This window comes from Petaurus breviceps, unplaced genomic scaffold, assembly GCF_028583685.1.
Source record: "Petaurus breviceps papuanus isolate PSGF00001 unplaced genomic scaffold, PetGlider_PUasm1.0 208, whole genome shotgun sequence".
NCBI classification, from domain to species: domain Eukaryota; kingdom Metazoa; phylum Chordata; class Mammalia; order Diprotodontia; family Petauridae; genus Petaurus; species Petaurus breviceps.
The window spans coordinates 28,038,975-28,057,293 of record NW_027185852.1 but is presented as its reverse complement, the minus strand read 5'-3'; the positions used below and the strand labels follow the sequence as shown (position 1 = coordinate 28,057,293).

General features: G+C 46.2%; 1 protein-coding gene across 1 annotated transcript in view; it reads left to right on the top strand.

Moving 5' to 3' along the window:
• The window catches only part of LOC138165365 (UMP-CMP kinase), a 29,602-nt gene extending 11,666 nt beyond the window's left edge, over positions 1–17,936 (top strand). The window contains exons 2-6 of the mRNA XM_069093625.1: positions 8,368–8,514; positions 12,775–12,927; positions 14,261–14,337; positions 14,685–14,781; positions 16,938–17,936. Coding sequence (XP_068949726.1) covers positions 8,368–8,514; positions 12,775–12,927; positions 14,261–14,337; positions 14,685–14,781; positions 16,938–16,979 — 516 coding nt within the window. The 3' untranslated portion in view covers positions 16,980–17,936. The remainder of the gene's footprint in view (positions 1–8,367; positions 8,515–12,774; positions 12,928–14,260; positions 14,338–14,684; positions 14,782–16,937) is intronic.
• The last annotated feature ends 383 nt before the right edge of the window (positions 17,937–18,319 follow it).

The following is an 18,319-nucleotide window of genomic DNA, read 5'->3' as shown; positions in this document are numbered from 1 at the left end:
TCCTTATACTCATCTCATCTCTGATTCTGAACCTTCAGTTATTGCTGTGTGGATCTTGTTTTCCATTGCCAGCTGACTAATCATTTATTTCTGTTCATTCCAACCTTACCCCCAGAATGTCCCACTGCACATCTGACCAGCGCTTTGACTGTGGCCTCTTAAAAGCTTGTTATATAATGAATAAGATTCTTTTCATCTTAAACCTCTATTCCTTCTCACCCCTTCCATCTTGCAGCAGTCACTGAGATACGGCTCTTTCCTGATCATTTGGCCTCCCTGGCCACCCTTTTTCAATTCAGGTGACACTTTCTCTCACTTTGTTGCACCCACTGGTGACAGTAGAGGGAGTGGGAACACTCCTTGCTTCTTGTTGATGCTTCCAGATTTCCCTTCTATCACTCTTACTCAACAGCCTGTCTTCCTCTGAGGTCAGTTTATCCGTATTTATCAGCCAGTCTTCACCTTCGTGGTGATCCTGTATCAGCCCCCAGGACACTCTGCTTCCTTCCTCAGTGAAGTCAGTGGCTCACCGTTTTTCTCTCCTCCTCATCTTTTGCCCTTAGACAAGGGGACTTTAACATCCATACTGTTGCTCCCTTAAATACCTTCACTCCATCCCAGACACACAGAGATGGTCATACCCTTAGTCTTGCCATCATCCACACATGTTCCGTTTTTGTGTTCATGAGCTCCGAAATTCCGTCATACAATAGTAATGTTTTATCATTCCATTTTTCCCAGTGACTTGCGACTCCTAACCCTGTCCTCTGTTCTCACTGTGATCTCCATCATCCCTGCACCAGCTAGAGGCTCTCCAATAATAATAGTAATATCTAGCATTTCTATAACACTAGATATTAACTTCCTTTCCTACCTCAATCCCTTGTTGAACCAACTCAACTGTACATAGACATTTTTTGCTGATCACAACTTGCCACACTCCAGCCTTGAATTACTCTCACTATCCATGATCTTTGCTCCTATTCAAGCTGGAGAAAATCACAAAACTGGTAACCAGACCCACAACAAATTTGTTACATAATCTTGGGTTCTTACCTTTGCAAGGCAATCTTTCTTCCACCTCCCTCATTGAGTCACTATTCACTTTCCATTTTCTGAAACTTCTCAGACACTCACTGTGTGACCCTGGCAAGCCCCTTTCCTTCTGCCTCAATTTCCTCTTCTGTAAAACGGAGATCAGAGCTGCAGCTGCCTCCCAGGTTATTGTGAGGATCAGCTGAGATGCCACGCACGGGGTAGGCACCGTGCAAGTGTTACTGTCCTCAGTGTTACCTCCACTTCCCATCTCCATGCGTTTGTGTGGGCGTCTCCTAGGCATTCAGTGCTCCGCCCCCTCGCCTCCCTCTCAGAAGTCCTACCATCTGCAGGAGACCTGTCCTGCTTTCCCCAGCACTGCTGGCACCTTCCATCGCCCCTGGCTGTACCGGCCCTGGTTATTTCTGTCTTGTCTCCCTGATCAGTGAGAGCTTTTTTTGACGGAAGGGACTGTTTCTGCCTTTGTTTTCCATCCCCCCAGTATTTAGCACAGTCTGTACACCTGAATCTGCTTGCACTGGGATTAGAATTTGTGAATATGAACCCCCTTGTTGCTATCTTTCCCTTTCTTCAACTCCTAGGCAGATTCAGGAAGTATCCATGGTCGTTCTGTTTGTTATTAGTTTGTGGTTGGGTTTGGGGCCTGATGCCTGTGAGGTGTGTGGATTACTTGAGGGTGCTTTAGTGTCTTTTATTTGTGACCTAGCTATCTGTGTACATGTTTGCATGGACTGACTTGAGTAGAATAACATTTCACTTTCCAGATTCCCAGCTGCTTGTGTCTCAGCCTCAGTGGGCATCAAGGGTAGCTCTACTGGAATCATGTGTTGGTAGCTCCCAGGCCTCCAAAATGCCGGGGGTCCCTGGGTAACTGTGGTTGGCACACACTTTCTTGTTGTGTGTGGTCTGATATTAGTGACGCACCACAAAGGGTGTGGGCACATCTGAGTACTTTCCTATGTTACATCAGCCAATCTGCTTCCAGAATGGCTCATGACTGCATTTCCCAGATGAATTTGACCACAGAGCTCTGTTTTTGGCTGGAAATATATTGATGGAACCAATCAGGGTGTCTGGGTGTGTGGGATATCCTGGGATGAAGCAGAGTTTAGTATATTTGGGAGCAAAAGAGAAAAAGAATTAGTCCTATTTTCCTTTTGAAAAGTTGCCTTATGTAACATTTTTGATTCATACATAAGTTCATATTTAATATTTTAGAATAAAAATATTGTTGGCGTTGGAATTTTCTCATGAATCCACATTTATGTCAAATGGAACTCAAGGATCCTATAAAATAACAGACTTTGGAAAACACTGGTTTATGCCTATACCTCTGTATGACCCTCTGAAGAAAAGGCCGGTTTTGTAGGGATCCAGGTACCATGGGAGACTGGCTCTGTGTGAGCTCAGGAAGCATCCTTATGTCTCTATTACCTTTGCGATAAGATCTAAGCTCTTCTAGGCCTCAGCGTTCTCCTGAGCTTAGCTCGATTCCATGCTACCTCCTACCTCCCCTTCCCCTACCCTGGCAGATTTCAGCCATACCGGCTTGTACACAGTATCCCAACTCCAGCCTCTGTACCTTTGTACAGTTTCCTGTGCCAGGCCTTTCCAGGCATAGCTCCAAGACCTCTTCCCACTGAGGCCCTCCCTGATCTGCCCAGTTGCTAGCATCCCCACCCAAATTGCTTTTTATTTGTTTATCCACTTGGGGGCTGCTATTGTTCAGATTTTTAACTTTGCATCCCTGTTAATGAATGTTGATGACTTGCCTGTCTGGCAGATTTGCTGTAGCAGGGATGCTGGGGTGTAAGCCATTGCTCTTCCAAAGCTTGGGTTCCAGGATCTGAGGCAGGCAGATGGCTCAGGCAGCACCGTTTCATGGGAAATACACGGGTCCTAGCTCTGTGCCCAAAGACCAGTGCAGGCTTGATGCCAGCAAAGCTTTCCTCAAATGTGAGCAGCCCGGAAGTGGCCTGGGCTTCCTGGAAAGGAGGCTGGGAGCTGGGAGACTGGCAGGGCATTCCTGGTGATGCTGGGAGTGTGGGCACGCCACTTCTTGGGGCTGTCCTTTGCAGTGCTGACAGGCGGTGCTGTGCCCCAGATCTCCCTCACAGCTCCTGTAGGCTGACTCTTTATAGCGTTCATCAGCCTTAATGTTCTCAGTAGCTGGGCTCGGCCCGGCTGATCTGCCCCAGCTCCTGCTGCCAGCTTCACATAACCCTCTGTAAATTTCACCTTTTCTCAGACATTTTTTCCTTTCTCTTCAGAAGCTCAGAACCGTTTCAGTTTTGTCTTGTAAGGAAATTTTTTCTTGCATGAAGAGCACAACGTTTCAGGGAAAGTCAGTAGAACTGTAATCCCTTGAAACAGGAGGGAGGGGGACGGCAATCTCCTACGCCCCTCATCTCCTGTAGGATGTGAGTTCTAAAAATCCCGTATCATCCTTTAATTAGAGTGGAAGCTCCATGTTGGTTTGGAGATGACTATGTGCCAGCTTGTTTATAAAAAGGACCAGAGGCTTTACCACTTCTAAGGTTGATAGTTAATAATGTCCATTTCCAGTTAAATAGGCCTGGCCCCATAACGTGCATCCCCTGGGCAGGAAGGGCAGTGACCTAATGGGGCTGGCTTCCAGAATCTCTGAACAACTGAAGGCAAATCTTGACCCTCTAATTCTCCCACTGGAGGCTGCCTGTTTTGTAATAATAACTTTCCTTAAATGGTTGGCATAGGGTGGAGGGTTGACTTTTTCCAACTCTCCGTGGGTGGAATTGGAAAGAAACCTGCAAGGTTGGCCAGTTTGAAACATCTGGGAACTATGGAACAGTCATACTAAGCCTCAGAGAAAAGTTCTCTGATGTTGTTGTATGGTCATTTTCAGTTGCATCCAGCTCTTTGGGACCCCATTTGGGATTTTCTTGGCAAAGATGCTGGAGTAGTTTGCTATTTTTTTCTCCAGTTCATTTTACAGATGAGGAAACTGAGGCAAACAGGGTGAAGTGACTTGTCTAGGGTCACACAGCTAGTAAGTGTTTGAGGCCATATTTGAACTCAGGTCTTCTGTCTCCTGGCCTGGGCTCTATTCACTGTGCCACCTAGCAGCCTCTCTGATGTTGGGGGGAAGGGGGATCATTCTCAGTCATTTCAACCAATACACTTTTTGGGAGAAGTTCTTCTGGAGAACTGAAAGGAGGGTGGGATGGATGGATGGGCTTTTCTTCGGAGTACAGCCCCTCATGGGTTGAGGGCATCCTCAGCCCTGCTTGTGGAAGGAGGGGATGGATAATAGCATCATCTTCAAACAAGAAAGACAACCCTTTTGGTGGTACTCGTTGGCTGTGCATCTTGGAATGGTGTTCAGGAGGAGATTTTAAGGATAAAAGGGATACGAGCACATTTACCCTGAATGTCTCTCTCTGTAAGATCTCTGAGCTGTGAGTTGAATGCCCAAGGAGCTGGCAGGTGTTTTTGAGGTATACGTGCATCTGACAACCTCTGTACCCTTCCTGCTGCCTGCCCGTGCTGGAGGGATGGTGTGGGGCAGAGCACACTAGTCATTCGTAGCCTACGACTGGAAGGCTGAAGGGGGCACCTGCCCACCCTGGGAGCTCAACAGGGAAGTGGTAGAAGAGCCCAGGAACGTGTCCAAAAAAGAGAAACAGATTGAGACTATCCGGGACAACAGGTGTCATGGAATTGTCAACAGGAGACCTGGTTGTAACAACAACCATGAAATGAAAGGTCTTGTGCTTTTTTTTAACCTCAGATTATGGGAGTGTTCTATAAAACAATTATTAGGTTGTGTTGTAATTTAATAACAAGGGGTCGGAAAGTGAAGATTGAGGCAGTGGCCAGCACCATATTAAGTTGATCCCTTTCCCGCTGGAGGCTGAAGAGAAAAGTTGGAATTTTCATTCCTCTAGTTTATGGTATTTTATAACCTGTTGTGGTTTTGTGTCCCGATGCTGAGGCTGCACTTAGGTCTCGTTTTCAATTGCTAGGAGCTTTTGGGGAATGGGAAAACGTTTGGGTTTTAAGGCTCCATAATTTCCACCCTTGCTTTTCTCAGAATTTGCTTTGGCTATCACTTGATTATGATGGAATGCTTTTGAAAGCATTAAGTACTGTTTAAACTCTGCTTATTATGATAAGTACCCTAGTCTTTACTGTAGAAGTGATCGATTAAAAAACAGCCCACAACTCTGGGATGGTGGAACAGCATAGCCTTCAGGCCCTAGAGAGGTAAAACACAAGACAGATACATTGTAAAATATAATTGCCCGTGGGGAACTCAAGTAAAGTAGCTTTAGGAATGGAATACGGAAAGAAATTTTCAGTGGGTAGAAAGACGGTTGTGCGGGTTTGACCCACGCACAATAAATATTTCAGGCCATCCTCACAGTGAGGTAAGTTCTGGGCTTGTCAGAGAAGCTGATCTTTGCTTCCTAGATGATGCAGCTTCTATGTTTAGAGGCCGTTCTGTACCTCCATAGCTCGCTGCTTTTTTTCTCCCTAAAGAAATCCCAACCAAATGAGAATGTAATTGGTAAAACCCACTTTAATGCAGGCCCCAGTTTGGCAGTCTCAGCACGCCGCAGATGCACTAATTTCTAAATTACTAGCTGGGCTTCATCATGTATATGTTGCATGCACGGCAGAACATTATGGAGCAAGGCTTCTTGGGTGGGGGCAAGATTAGAGCACGCACTCCGCAGGCTGCTCGCTGATGTTTGTGTCTTCATTTGGGCCATATTTATCCTAGCCTGGAATCGCCAGGCCCAGCAGCAGGCCAGCAGGGACCCTGCCAAGACAGCGCCAAAACAAACAAGGGAAAACAATGGAGCTGCCGGAAAATTGTGTGGACAGGAGTTGTTCGTGGTTGTAAAATGCTTTCAAAAGGAAAGAAATTGTGTACCCGAGAGTGAAAGCAGCTGAGCCCCAAACATTGTGTAGGCATCTGGCTTGGAGAAGCTTCCAGGGGATCAGGGACCCACATGTGGGCATCTTGGAAGAGGCCAGAAAGCCTTCTCCAAAGGCACGGTGGGGAGTGCTGTAAGGATGCTGTCAGCGCTCACCAGGACTCTGCCTGCACTGAAAGCAGGAAGGAACGGTAGAGTGCAGACCATTGGAGAAGGAAGAGGCCTTCCCTGTGGGCGAGTTGTCTCGCCAGGGCCTGGCACAAAGGAGAGGCCTAATCAGTGCTTGCTGACTGACTGTTAAGGTTTGCAAAGCTCTTTATAGAGCTCACTGCTTTCCATCCTCATAACAACCCCATTAGGTAAATATTACAGGTATTGCCATGCCCATTTTACAAATGAGGAAACCGAGACCGAGGTAGGTTGGAATAGGACATAGAATGTCAGAGTCCAGAGGTCCCATAGAGCATGGATTGTCTGAGCTGGAAAGGGTCATCACTTGCCAGGCCTAGGCCAACCCCCTCATTTTGTAGAAGGGGATTCTATCACCCAGACAGCCCCAGAGCATGGCCAAGGCCACAGTCTCTGTTCCACCAGTTGTTACTGGATTCTAGTCTGTCATTTGGTCCTTTCCCACCTCTCACACATTTGTAGAAGCTAGTAGGCACCAAAGTGAGTCATGGAAGGAACCTTAGAAACCATCCCAGGTGGGCCACACTTTTCCCTTTGTGGACCAGAGGGTTGGACTTGGGATTTGTGGAGGTCTGGGAGTGCCTTCTGGGGCAGGGACATCCCCGCTGGAAGACCCTCAGGAAATCACATACTCTGGCTGAGCCTGTCCCCAACTCTGTAGACTCCAGGTATCACAAACTCCTCAGTGTCACCTGAGGCCCAGATCTCTGTGGATGTATCACATTCCCAGCATTCACTCCACATTCCAGCCCAGCTGGCTGACTCAGTATTTCCTGGATGAAATATAAACCACTTTGTGACTTCATGCCCTTCACAGCTGGCCCCTTCCCACCTTTGCAGTCTTCTCACCCCTGGCTCTCTGACCCGTGGCAATGGCCTCCTTGTTCTTTGCACACAACACTCCATCTCCTAGATCTGGAAGGAGGAGGGAGTGACCAGCTGTGTCAGAGGACTCAGAGAAGTCCAGGAGAATGAGGGTGGAGAAGAGGCTCCTTGGTCACTCTGGAGAGGGCGGCTTCAGGGGAAGGAGCCAGACCTGCCTTAGTCTTCTGCAGCAGCTACTCATTAAAGAAATACTCATTGAATTGGATTATTACATTCAGTTGAAGTGGGGACAGTTACCTAGTGGCTGAGGGTCCCTCATTGTGTTAGGGCGTGACCTGTTTCTGTTTACAAAGGCTGTTTCCTTGTTCTGCTCAGGGTGAGGGGGAGGGGATGACAGTAGGTATGTGTTGGTGGAGGGGAGTTATCTTGGGGGGGTCTTCATGGGGGACTGGAGGAAGAAAATGTTTGTGGGCTGCTAGGTTAGGTTGTTCCCCCTTCTATTACAGATTTATCTGTCTATCTATTTATTTTGGAGAGGGAACATGGGGCAACACAGCTAGTACGTGTTAAGGGTCTGAATCCAGATTTGAACTCAGGTCCTCCTTAACTCCAGGGCTGGTGCTCTATTCACTGCGCCATCTAGCCACCACAATTTATCTATGTATTAAGAGGCACTGAGGCCTTGTTGGAAAGCTTTATGCTGAGTATGCTGGTAACACAAGGTAAGGGGCAGGGTCCCCGCCCTTAGGGAGCTTATGGTTGAATTAGGAAGATAGACTCCCCCATTTGAACCCCTTTACACTGAGTAGTGCATGGGATGAGAGCTCAGCAGGGGGATGTTAAGGTTAGAAAATGGAAGGTAGATCTGAGTCTCAAGAAGGAAGGAATCGCCCTGGGCAGAGGGGACAGAGAGAAGAACTTGAGGAAGGAAGTAGTACCTTATCCCCTGAGAGACACTCAGGATTGCAGGAAGAACACAGGCTACTGTGAGTGCCAGATGGAGAGAGCTATTGCTCCTCTAGGCCGGCCGGCCTCCTCATTCCCAGCCTGGGAAGCAGCCCCAAAGGTGTTAGAGCATGAGTAAGTGCTATGATGGAGGTTCAAGGCCTGGCCTCTGATTACAAATCCACCGGTGTTTCCACTGTGCTACATTAGCCTCTCCCCCCACCCCACCCCTTCTCCCTCTCCCTGTCTCCTTTCTCCCTTCTTCTCTCCCCTTCCTCTCCCAATATGTGTCCATATTATTAAGTTTACCTCTGTAGGAATGTGAATGATCAATCATAATGTTTTTGCCCTTGAGATATTGAATGTAACAACTCTATAGAAATTTAGGACCCTGGCTAAGACTGGATTGTATGTATTTTTTTCCCCACAGAAATATGGCTATACACACCTTTCTGCAGGAGATCTTCTTCGTGATGAGAGGAATAAGCCAGATTCTCAGTATGGCGAGCTCATTGAAAAGTACATAAGAGAAGGAGAGATTGTGCCAGTTGAGATAACCATCAGCTTGCTCAAAAGGGTAAGGGGTATGAATGATGACTAATTCATTCCGACAAACAACCAATAAATTAAACCCATCTTTCACTTGAACAAACTAATAGAAAACAGCAGGGTATTGTGTTTCCATCTTATGGGCAGCGAGCACATTGTGGAGACCTTATGGCATTAGAGAATGAAAGAGGGAGGAATATTCTATTAAATTAGGTCAGTCCATGTGACCAGCCTCTTCTTTGCATGTATGTGGGTAGTGTGTGTGTGTGTGTACATATATGGGTAAAAAAGGAAAAATTAAGAGGAATTAAAGGAACAGAACTATAGGAAAGGATTACTAAAGCGAAAGGAGAGAGTACAAGGAAGAAGAGAGAAAAGTGGAATATATGATGGACAATGGTTAGAGATCTACAGGTGCCCTAACTGCCCCTCAGCAACAGGCTGCTTATTTACAGAAAAAAAGTTGGAAACCTTTGTTACTGTATAATGACAGTTATCCCTTACAGGTCTGAATGGCCATTATTACACCCATTCAGATTGTAATATTACATAGATAAGATATATCACAGTAATGTACATATGTATATAATTGCATATTGTATGTAATAAGTAATATGAATGTGGCTACTAGTCTGTCCATAAATATCCCCAGAGGATGCATTTTGATTTAATTTGAAAATATAATATTACCTATGTTTTATTGTGTTTTTATTTGTTTTTTTAACTATTTCCCAGTTAGATTTTTATCTCGTTTTGGCTATCCAAGACTGACATCTCTCAGCTGAAGCTTTGGGCAGAATCTAGTAAGATGAAATTCAGCAGCAGTCAATGTAAAGTCTTGGACTTGGGTTCAAAAACTTAACTTCCAGTTCAGGATGGGGGCGGACAGAGGGCCTGTAAGTAGTCAGCATTGCACTGTGGCAGTCAGAAAAGCTGATGGATTTTAGGATACATTAAGAGAGTCAGAGCTTCTGGAAATAAGGAAGTGGTTATCCTTCCGTGCTCTGCTTGTGAGACCACATCCAGAGTGTTGTGTTCTAACTGGGAGCTACCATTTAAGAAGAACCTCGATTAGACAGTTCCAAAGGTCCCATGATGACAAATGCTGTGCATCTCCAGAGAGACAACTGAGGAATTCTGAATGCAGATCGAAGCAGACTTTTTTACTTTCTTTTTTTTTTTTTTGGTCTGTGTTTTCTTTTGCAGCATGACTAATATGGAAATACGTTTTGGATGACTTCACACGTATAATCGATATCAAATTGCTTGCCTTCCCAAGAAGAGGGGGAAAGTGGGAGGGAGGAGAGAATTTATAACTCAAAATTTTTAAAAAATGATTGTTAAAATTTCTTTTACATGTAGCGGGGAAATATTTAATGAAATAATAAAAATGCATTTAAAAAGAAGAACTTTGATAAACCTAGCGAGCATCTGGAGGACAGCCAGACTGACCCTTGTGCACAAGTCAGCATAGGACAATTCAGACAGCCTGAAGACGAAAAGGAAAGACAAGACTTTGGGAGTTGGCCAGAGAGGAGCTGAGAGCGGTCTTCAAGAAGACTTGAAGAGCTGTCATGTGGAGGAGGGGTCATGTGCAGCAATTGGGGGAAGGAACATGCAGGCCAGTGGAGGCTGGATAGCAGAAGAACCCTTAGGCATGAGGACCATGCCACACTGAGAGAGGCTGCCTTGAGAGCTTACAAATTCCTCTTCTGACATCTCCAAGCAGAGGCTGGGTGACCATTTTCATGGATGTCCTAATGGACAGTCCTTTGGGGTATAGGCTGGACTAGAGGTCTTTTTCTTATCATATTTTATTTTATTCCCAAATTACATGTTAAAACAACTCTTAACATTTGTTTTGTTTTTAAGTTTTGAGTTCCAAAACTTAAAAAAAAAACTGCTGAGTTCCAAATTCTGTCTCTCCCTCCCTCCCTCATATAGTATATCCATGTACAGTCATGTAGAACATTTCCGTATTAGGCATATTGTACAAGAAGACTCAAACACACCAAAAAAAGAGTGAAAGAAAAAAAGTAAAGTGAAAAACAGTACGCTTCAGTCTGTATTCGATGTGACTTCTTTCTCTGGAGGCAGATAGCATTTTTCATCATGAGCCTTTGGGATGATCTGGAATCATTATATTGTTGAGAAGAGCTAAGTAAGCCTGTCATAGATGGTCATCGCATAGTGTTGCTGTTACTGTATACAGTGTTCCCCTGGTCCTGCTCACTTCACTCTGTATCAGTTCCTGTGAGTCTGTCCAGGTCTTTCTTCCCCATTTCTTAGGGCACAGTAGTATTCCTTCGTATTCACATACTACAGTCCTCGAGTGATGGGCATCCCCTCCATTTCCAGTTCTTAGCCACCACAAGAAAGAGCTGCTATAAGTATTTTTGTACAAGTAGGGTCTTTTCCTTCTTTTTTTTTTTTCAATCTATGGGACACAGACCTGGCAGTGGCACTGCTGGGGCAGAGGGCATGCACAGTTTTGTAGCCCTTTGGGCCTGGTTCCAGATTGCTCTCCAGGTTGGTTGGACCAGCTCACAGCTCCACCAGCAGCTCCTTATGGCCTGGAGCTCTTTAAGGTCTCTCCCAACTCTCACATCCTGTGATTCTGGGTCCACAATAGATCTGAGCTGTGTCTTGGAAACCTGTCAAGGGAACAGGCAGATTGGCCAGAGAAGAAAGAACCAGCGCTGAGTTGGAGACCCTGGCTGTGAAAATGATGCCCGAGAGGCCTGTCTTAGGTCCCTGTGAAGCCCTCCTGGAGCCCCCTCATCCCCAGAAACAGAAACAGCCTGGGTCATGCTGTGGTGAAAAGCTCCTGGACTCGGCCTCTTAGAGAGAGGAAGAGCCTTTTGGCCTGTTATGGCTCTCAGGACTCACTATAAATAGCAGAGCAAGTGCCAGCTCACATCAGGGAAGGGAATTTTCCTCATCAGGAGTCCCCTCTACCAATGAAGTGCTGGGTCTAGCCCAAAAAAGACAGTGAGATTGACAGACAGAGATTGCATGGACTACACCAAGTTCTGAAAGCCATACTTCTGTAGGGACGAGGAAGAGTTCTGTTTAAGTTTATGGACTAGGTCTGTTGGAGAGAAGAGGTACAAACTCACACGGCTCCTGTAGTTGGGGAGACTGCAAGGGACAGCCACAAAGTTGAGGAACAGCTTGGACTATTTTTCTCCAATGCTACTGTGAGCTATTTGGACTGTTCAGGTCCAGTAAAAGAACTCCTAAACTCCCTTACAAGCACTCGGGTTAACAGTATCCGTCAGATACAGGACACTCTTTATTTCTCCCTTCAGAAAAAATTTAAAGCATACCCACAAAGGACTCAATTCAAAGGATTCAGCATAACCTCAGAACAACTTCAAAACAACTGTTCAAAACAACTCTTTCCCTCTCCCATGAGCCGGACATCCGCCCATCTAATCCCTCTTCTAGACCTATGTAGTCCTCCAGACTAATAGTGCCACCTTGTGGCTGAGACTCTTGGAAGAGAAGCACACGTGGGGCCAGGGAGGAGAGTCAGTGCCCTTCTCACTGGAATTTTCCTTATCAGGAGTCTCGTCTACCTATGAAGTCCTTTGGCAGTCAGGCCATAGGCTTCTCTGAGCTTCATGAATCTGGTCCTTGTGCAACAGACAGGCCTGGTGGAACCTGCCAGAGCTGGGACACTGCTGGCACTGAGGAGTGAATCTGGCCTCCAGAGTGAGATGTCCGAAGAGGGCTTTAATGGAAGGTTAAGGACTCGGCTGATGTGTTAGGGTACTTGTAATCCTTTACATTTGCTTTGTCCTTTTTAGGGAAGCTCCAGGGACCCTAACGGAGTCGGCTTTCTCTGATGCCTTTGTTTTTATAGCTGAAGGACCCAAAGGGGCAATGATGTAGCCATGAGCAGACTTGTTCTAAGCAGTAGAGTTAGGATTGGAACCTGAGTTTTCTGACTCCGAATTCCATCCTCTTCCCACTTGGCTTCCCATCCTGCTCCCTACTTTCTGAGGGGTTTTGCATACATTATAGATCACAATATTGCCTGATCCCCTCTGTGGAAATTTATGCCAAGGTGAGAGAAAAAGAAAGCATGAATTTTAATTTGGCAAAAGTGAGTAACAGACCCTTGGAGTGATGACGGCCTCCGAATGTGTCTCAAGGAGGGGAGAGGAAGGGAAGGGGTTCCCATTGGCTTCAGGGACCTTTTCCCAAACAGTTCTTTTGCTTTTTTCCTTGTAACTTTCCATTAATCATCCCTGGAACACACAAATCTCTTTCTGCCCCCTAGGAAATGGATCAAACAATGGAGGCCAATGCTCAGAAGAATAAATTCTTGATTGATGGGTTTCCACGAAATCAGGACAACCTTCAAGGCTGGAACAAGACCATGGATGGGAAAGCAGATGTAGCTTTCATTCTGTTTTTTGACTGTGATAATGAGGTAAGGAGCAGCGTCTTAACTGTCTCATGCTGAACTAATTTGGGCTCTGTAGGACATCGGCCATCAACAGCAGAAGCCCACAAAATGGTGTTCACTTGGGCCTTCAGCACATACAGGCTATGCCAGGAGCAGTGAATTTAGCCCAGAAGGATGGTAGCTCCCTGTCTTGCTGTATGAATATGAAAATGCTTTGGCGTTGGCAGTGGGGCTGTGGGCCTAGCAGAACCAGAGGCAGTGGGGCTGTGGGCCTAGCAGAACCAGAATTACCTTTATTTTCACATTACTCAGGCCCTAGTTATTCTTTATGGGAATTGACACACATGGCCAGGTTGAGCCATCAGGTTGGACTGAACTGGGATCAGAACCACTGTTTCACTTTGTGTGAGGGCAAGGAAGAAATGGCTACCCCTGGGGCATCAAAGGGACTTTCCCAGAGAGCCAGAGAATCTAGGGTGTTCTGACTGATACTCTTCTTCAAAGATACAAGACAGGTTAGGTTTTTTTTTTCTTCTCAAGACAACTTAGAATGCCTTTAAATGTGTGTATGTGTCTATTTTTTTTATTTGGAATTTAAATACCTGGATTTCCAAGAATTATTTAATCAATGTATTTAGTTCCGTTTGACAATTGCTCTAATTTGAAATTTGTTAAGCTCGTGTCCGTAACTGGACGAGCTGAGGATTGGAAGTGGTCCCTTGAAGACTCTGTGGGATGTGTGTGTGGCTACAAGGACAAGTGTGCCCTTGTGTGTGGTAATGGAGGATCATTGGAGACTCTGCATTATTTAAAAATGCACCCTCCTCTTCTAACCCCAAACCAGTCTGTTTTCACTTATTCTTCAAAGTCAGCACTAGAATGTTACCACAGCTTTGTAAGGAAGGAATGTTTACTTGTTATTAACAAGAGATGCTTTATTTAAGTGCAGATATGTTGGTGATTAAATATTGGGATATTTATGGTGTTATTGACAAGTAAGCCAACGTGGGACCCAAACGGAGGCGTGTAATTCATACCTAATAAGTTAATAACATGTCCTTCTTTTTATTGCGGTTTGTAAAAGAATACCCAGGAAAAACTGAGTCATGAATGGATTCTTAGGGTGCTCTGGACTTGTTTAACCTCGTTTATATAAATTGAACCACATGCTTCAACGTCAAAGGCTTGGCTTGCTGATTAATGAATCAGACGCTCGGAGCTCCGTGCAGGGAATCTTGTGTTTGGGGTTTTTTTCTTTTTTCTCCTCTGCTTCCTGTGAGCTGTTCAGGTAAAGACAATGGCAGGTTTGGGATCAGTGTCTCCGTCTAGTAATTGTTCTCACATTCCTTCTGGCCAGATCTGCATCGAGCGCTGTCTCGAGAGGGGGAAGAGCAGCGGGAGGAGTGATGACAACCGGGAAAGCCTAGCAAAGAGGTACCGTTGTTTGTGTGACCCCGCCCGCCCCGAGGGGGGCTGCACAGCTGTTAGGGAGGGCCACTCTTGGCCGTGTCCTCATCCTGGGAGTGGATGCTTTCCGCTGGGCTGGGGCAGCCGGGGCTGCCGGATTTCGTGCTCCTTCTGTTCAGAGGCCCGGGGAGAGGAAGAGCCTAGCCTAGAAAGGTCGGATGCCTTGCCTGGAAATCTCCCAGTCCAGTGGCAGGGTCACGATTAGGATGCAGTGGTGCCCACAAGGATTAGCCCACTGGGCCTCACTGGAACATGGCAGTGAAAGGGGAGATAACTTTTTAGCATCTAGTCTGGTCCTCTTTTCTCTGTTACAGAATTCAGACCTATCTGCAGTGCACTAAGCCTATTATTGACCTCTATGAGGAGATGGGGAAAGTCAGGAAGGTGGACGCCTCTAAGCCCGTTGACGAGGTAAGATTCCGATACTTCTGCTCCCCTTCGAAAAGGGGATCGTGTCAGCCACAGTGTGGTCTAAGTCTCTCAGGCTGGGCAGGAGAGGAAGGAGTATTGGAAGGACTGGTATGTTTCAAATCATTGGTAACTGGGTAAAAATAGGCCTTCTCTCTGTCTAGTGGGGGTTTTATAACTTCAGGCTTGCTCTTGGTAGAAGTATGTGATTTCTTATGAACTTGAACCCTTAGGAAGATGGAGATTTTGGAAACTGAGTCTGCAGGGGCTCATGGAAAGACTTCTGTAGCTTGGGTGGCTCAGCCATCCAGTTCAGAAGCCCCCAACCTGTCCTCTCTCTTCCCTGGCCCCACTTAGTGAAGGACACAGCCCCAGAGGTGCGTCATCACTTCCCTTCTCCTTTCATCCTCTTTTCTTAAATCAGCGATCTCCAGACTGTGCCCCCCAGGGCCTCTGGAGGTGCTCACTGCCCACTCCACTCTTCTAGTCATCTTTCTTGGGGCTGATGCTTGTCCTAGAGAGAGGCCAGGTCAGTGAGACGAGGCCTATGGGGAGGAACAGAGAAGATCAGAATCAAGAAAACTGGAAAGTGCCAGAGATTTTTGTCCCTCATCATTATAGAGAGACAAAAATGGAGAGCAGTGCAGCTATGTGTAAATCACAGGCAAATCTGTTTGTAGCTCCCCTCATTCACAGCATAAGCCTCCAGTAAATGGGCACAGGACATAGGACCACAAAGCTCGACTGCCCACGTTTCTGCTGGTGGTGATCGCAGAATTCTTGGGGGAAGGTGGAACTGCTTCACCGATACCTGCACAAGCCATCCCCAGAGGGTGACATTTTGCTGAAAGAATAGAGAAGAAAACAATCAACCAGGGTGACTGAGGGCTCTTGATGGACCTCTAAAATAATAGAACTGCTGGTTTTTGTGGCATTTAGAGGTTTGTAAAGTGCTCTGTCTACACAATCTCATTAGATCCACACAGCAATCCTGTAAGACAAGTAATGTATGTGTTAGCATCCCCGATACAGATAAGGACATTGAGGCACAGTGACTAGCCCAAATCCACACAGCTAATAAATGACAAATTCGGAATTAGAACTGTGACTCCTCCCCCCCCCCCATCGCGATAACCCTCTGCTCTCCCCCAAGCACAGAGCCTGGGAGGAAAGCCTTCATCAGTGGTGCTGCACTTGTCTTTCTGCACAGTTTGCATAGTGCTTTTCAGTTATTTGGAGATGGGGCAGCACAGGAAGAAGGTTGTACTTGGGGGGGTTGTATCTCAGCTCAGCCACAGGCTTAACTGTGTGACCTGGGAAGTGACTTCCTGTCTTTAGCTTCTCATCTATGGAATGGGGATAATAATATTGCCTCTCAATCTGAGGGTGCATCAGTGTCTGCTGGACAGTGCCCAAGTAAGGGCTCTGCAGAGTGCTGGGAACACGTCCAGGGTTATTGTCGCCCCCCTGCAGTTTTGAGCTCACCTGGGTATCTGGGTATTATTGCAGGTCCTAGTTTATAAATGAGGACAACATGTTCATTTAATATATTGTTTAGCAGTACTGTGCTTGTTTTCCTATAATACTCTGGTTTTTACTACCCTTATCCTATGCCAAGGACAGGCCTGAAATGAAGCTGTGGTGCCCCCTGTGGATGGCCATCTGTTGCTGGCTTGGCCTGCCAGGCAGCACTTTCCTTCTCTTGTAAAATACACATAGAAATGTTTGCCTAACATGTGTTTAGTCATCTTCACACCATGCATGTGGTCCAGTAGAATGGGCTGATAAAGTCCTCTAAGACACCAGAGCAGAATTGGGCCCCTGGAGTCTGAAGGGATTCCAGGATCATGGATTCTGAGGGCCAGGCGGGAGCCCCATAGAGCATTCAGCCCAAGAATCCTCTCTGCCAGGCCTTCGACATGGGGGCCTCACCCCTCTGCGGCAGCTGTGATGGTGAGGTGTGCCTTTGCCCAGATCCCAGATCTGCTTGAACGACTTCCACCCACTGCTCCTGTCCTGCCATCGGGGCCGAGGAGGATGTGCCTCATTGCTTTCACTCTTGCTCTTAAAAGATGACAGGCCCTGTTAGAACCACAGGTCGTTGGGAAGGCCCTCCCCTTCTGAGTCCTTCAGTGATGTGGGCTGTGTTTCTGTTTCAGGTGTTTGCAGACGTCTTGAAGATCTTTGACAAAGAAGGCTAATTCCACTCCATATGTCGTGCTTGACCCTTGCTTCCATAGCTGCTACTTCGGTCTACCCTTTGTTTAAAGAAGTTTTTTAATCTTTTTGTCTTTATGTCTCCATGGATGACTGGAAAATAGATAGTGATTAAGTGAAAAAATTTTTTTTACCGGGGTCATTTCACATGATGCTAGTAGACAGTAACTTCTGGAAACCCAGTAACCCAGCAAAGAAGGCCCTCCCCTCCTGTCCTGCACGTGCCTTCGGAGCCAAACTTGCTCTGCGTGTCCAAGACCCACTGTGTAGCAACAGGACGGTCCCCAATTGCTTTTCCAAACAAGTTAAAAAGCAGTTGCCACCTGCTGTGTGGATCCGTGGACCAAATGTCAGGAATCTTTTCACGAAGTCACTGTTTGCTCAATTTCTTTTTTTTAAATGAAGTGAGAAAACAAGGGCTCGGGGTTGTTTTTATGTTTGTTACTTAACTGACCATAAGAAATCTGGACCTGATCTGAACCTCCTTGGCTCTTGGCAGTGAATAATGGGAGAGAGGGGCATGCTCAGGGTTCCAGGATGTCAGGCCATCTGGATTCCGTCATGACCTGAGGCCACAGCAGGTGAGGGGGCGAGGGAACAGGTCTCTTCAGACCCACTTGACCCACATCTTCCTGGGTCAGAGGAGCCCTAGCAGAATTCCTTGCCTGTGACAGACAAAACATGAGCCAGGGTGAAGGGAAGAGGAGATCTTCAACAGTTTGATTTTTGGAACACTTAAGAGATTTGGGTTCTTCAGGATAATAATAAGGTCTGGTATTGGCTCGAGAGGGGAAATTGTCTTAAAGGTTGAATTTGAAATTTGTTAGGTTTTCTTGGTGGATTTATTTTTTCATTGTTATTTGTTTAAAAGGACTTTTCCAAAAATAATTGCACTTTGGTTTGTTCAAGAAAACAATTAATAAATACATCTTCCAAGTGTTTGATTCTGTCTTCAGATGTTTTTGTTCATTCAGTTCTATTGATGGATGGTATCATTTGACTTAGGGAGCCACACTTGATCAGTCCTATCACCAGGAAGTGAAGAATGCATCCTGCCCCTCCCCAGCCCATCCCATCTGCAAGGAGCCACACCTTCCTTCAGCAATTTTGCTAAAACCTCCCAGTTTCATTCTTCCCTCCTCCCTCTTTTAGCTGCTGTTATACACAGTGGACTTGACTCAAAAAATTTAAATTTTCTTAAAACTTTTTTTTCCCAACCCCTGTATCTAGACATTGCCCAGCACTCTGCCCCAGCTGCGTTGGGAAGAGACATTTTGACTGGGAACAGTTGAGAAATTATTAGAAATCTATTGTGTGAAGATAA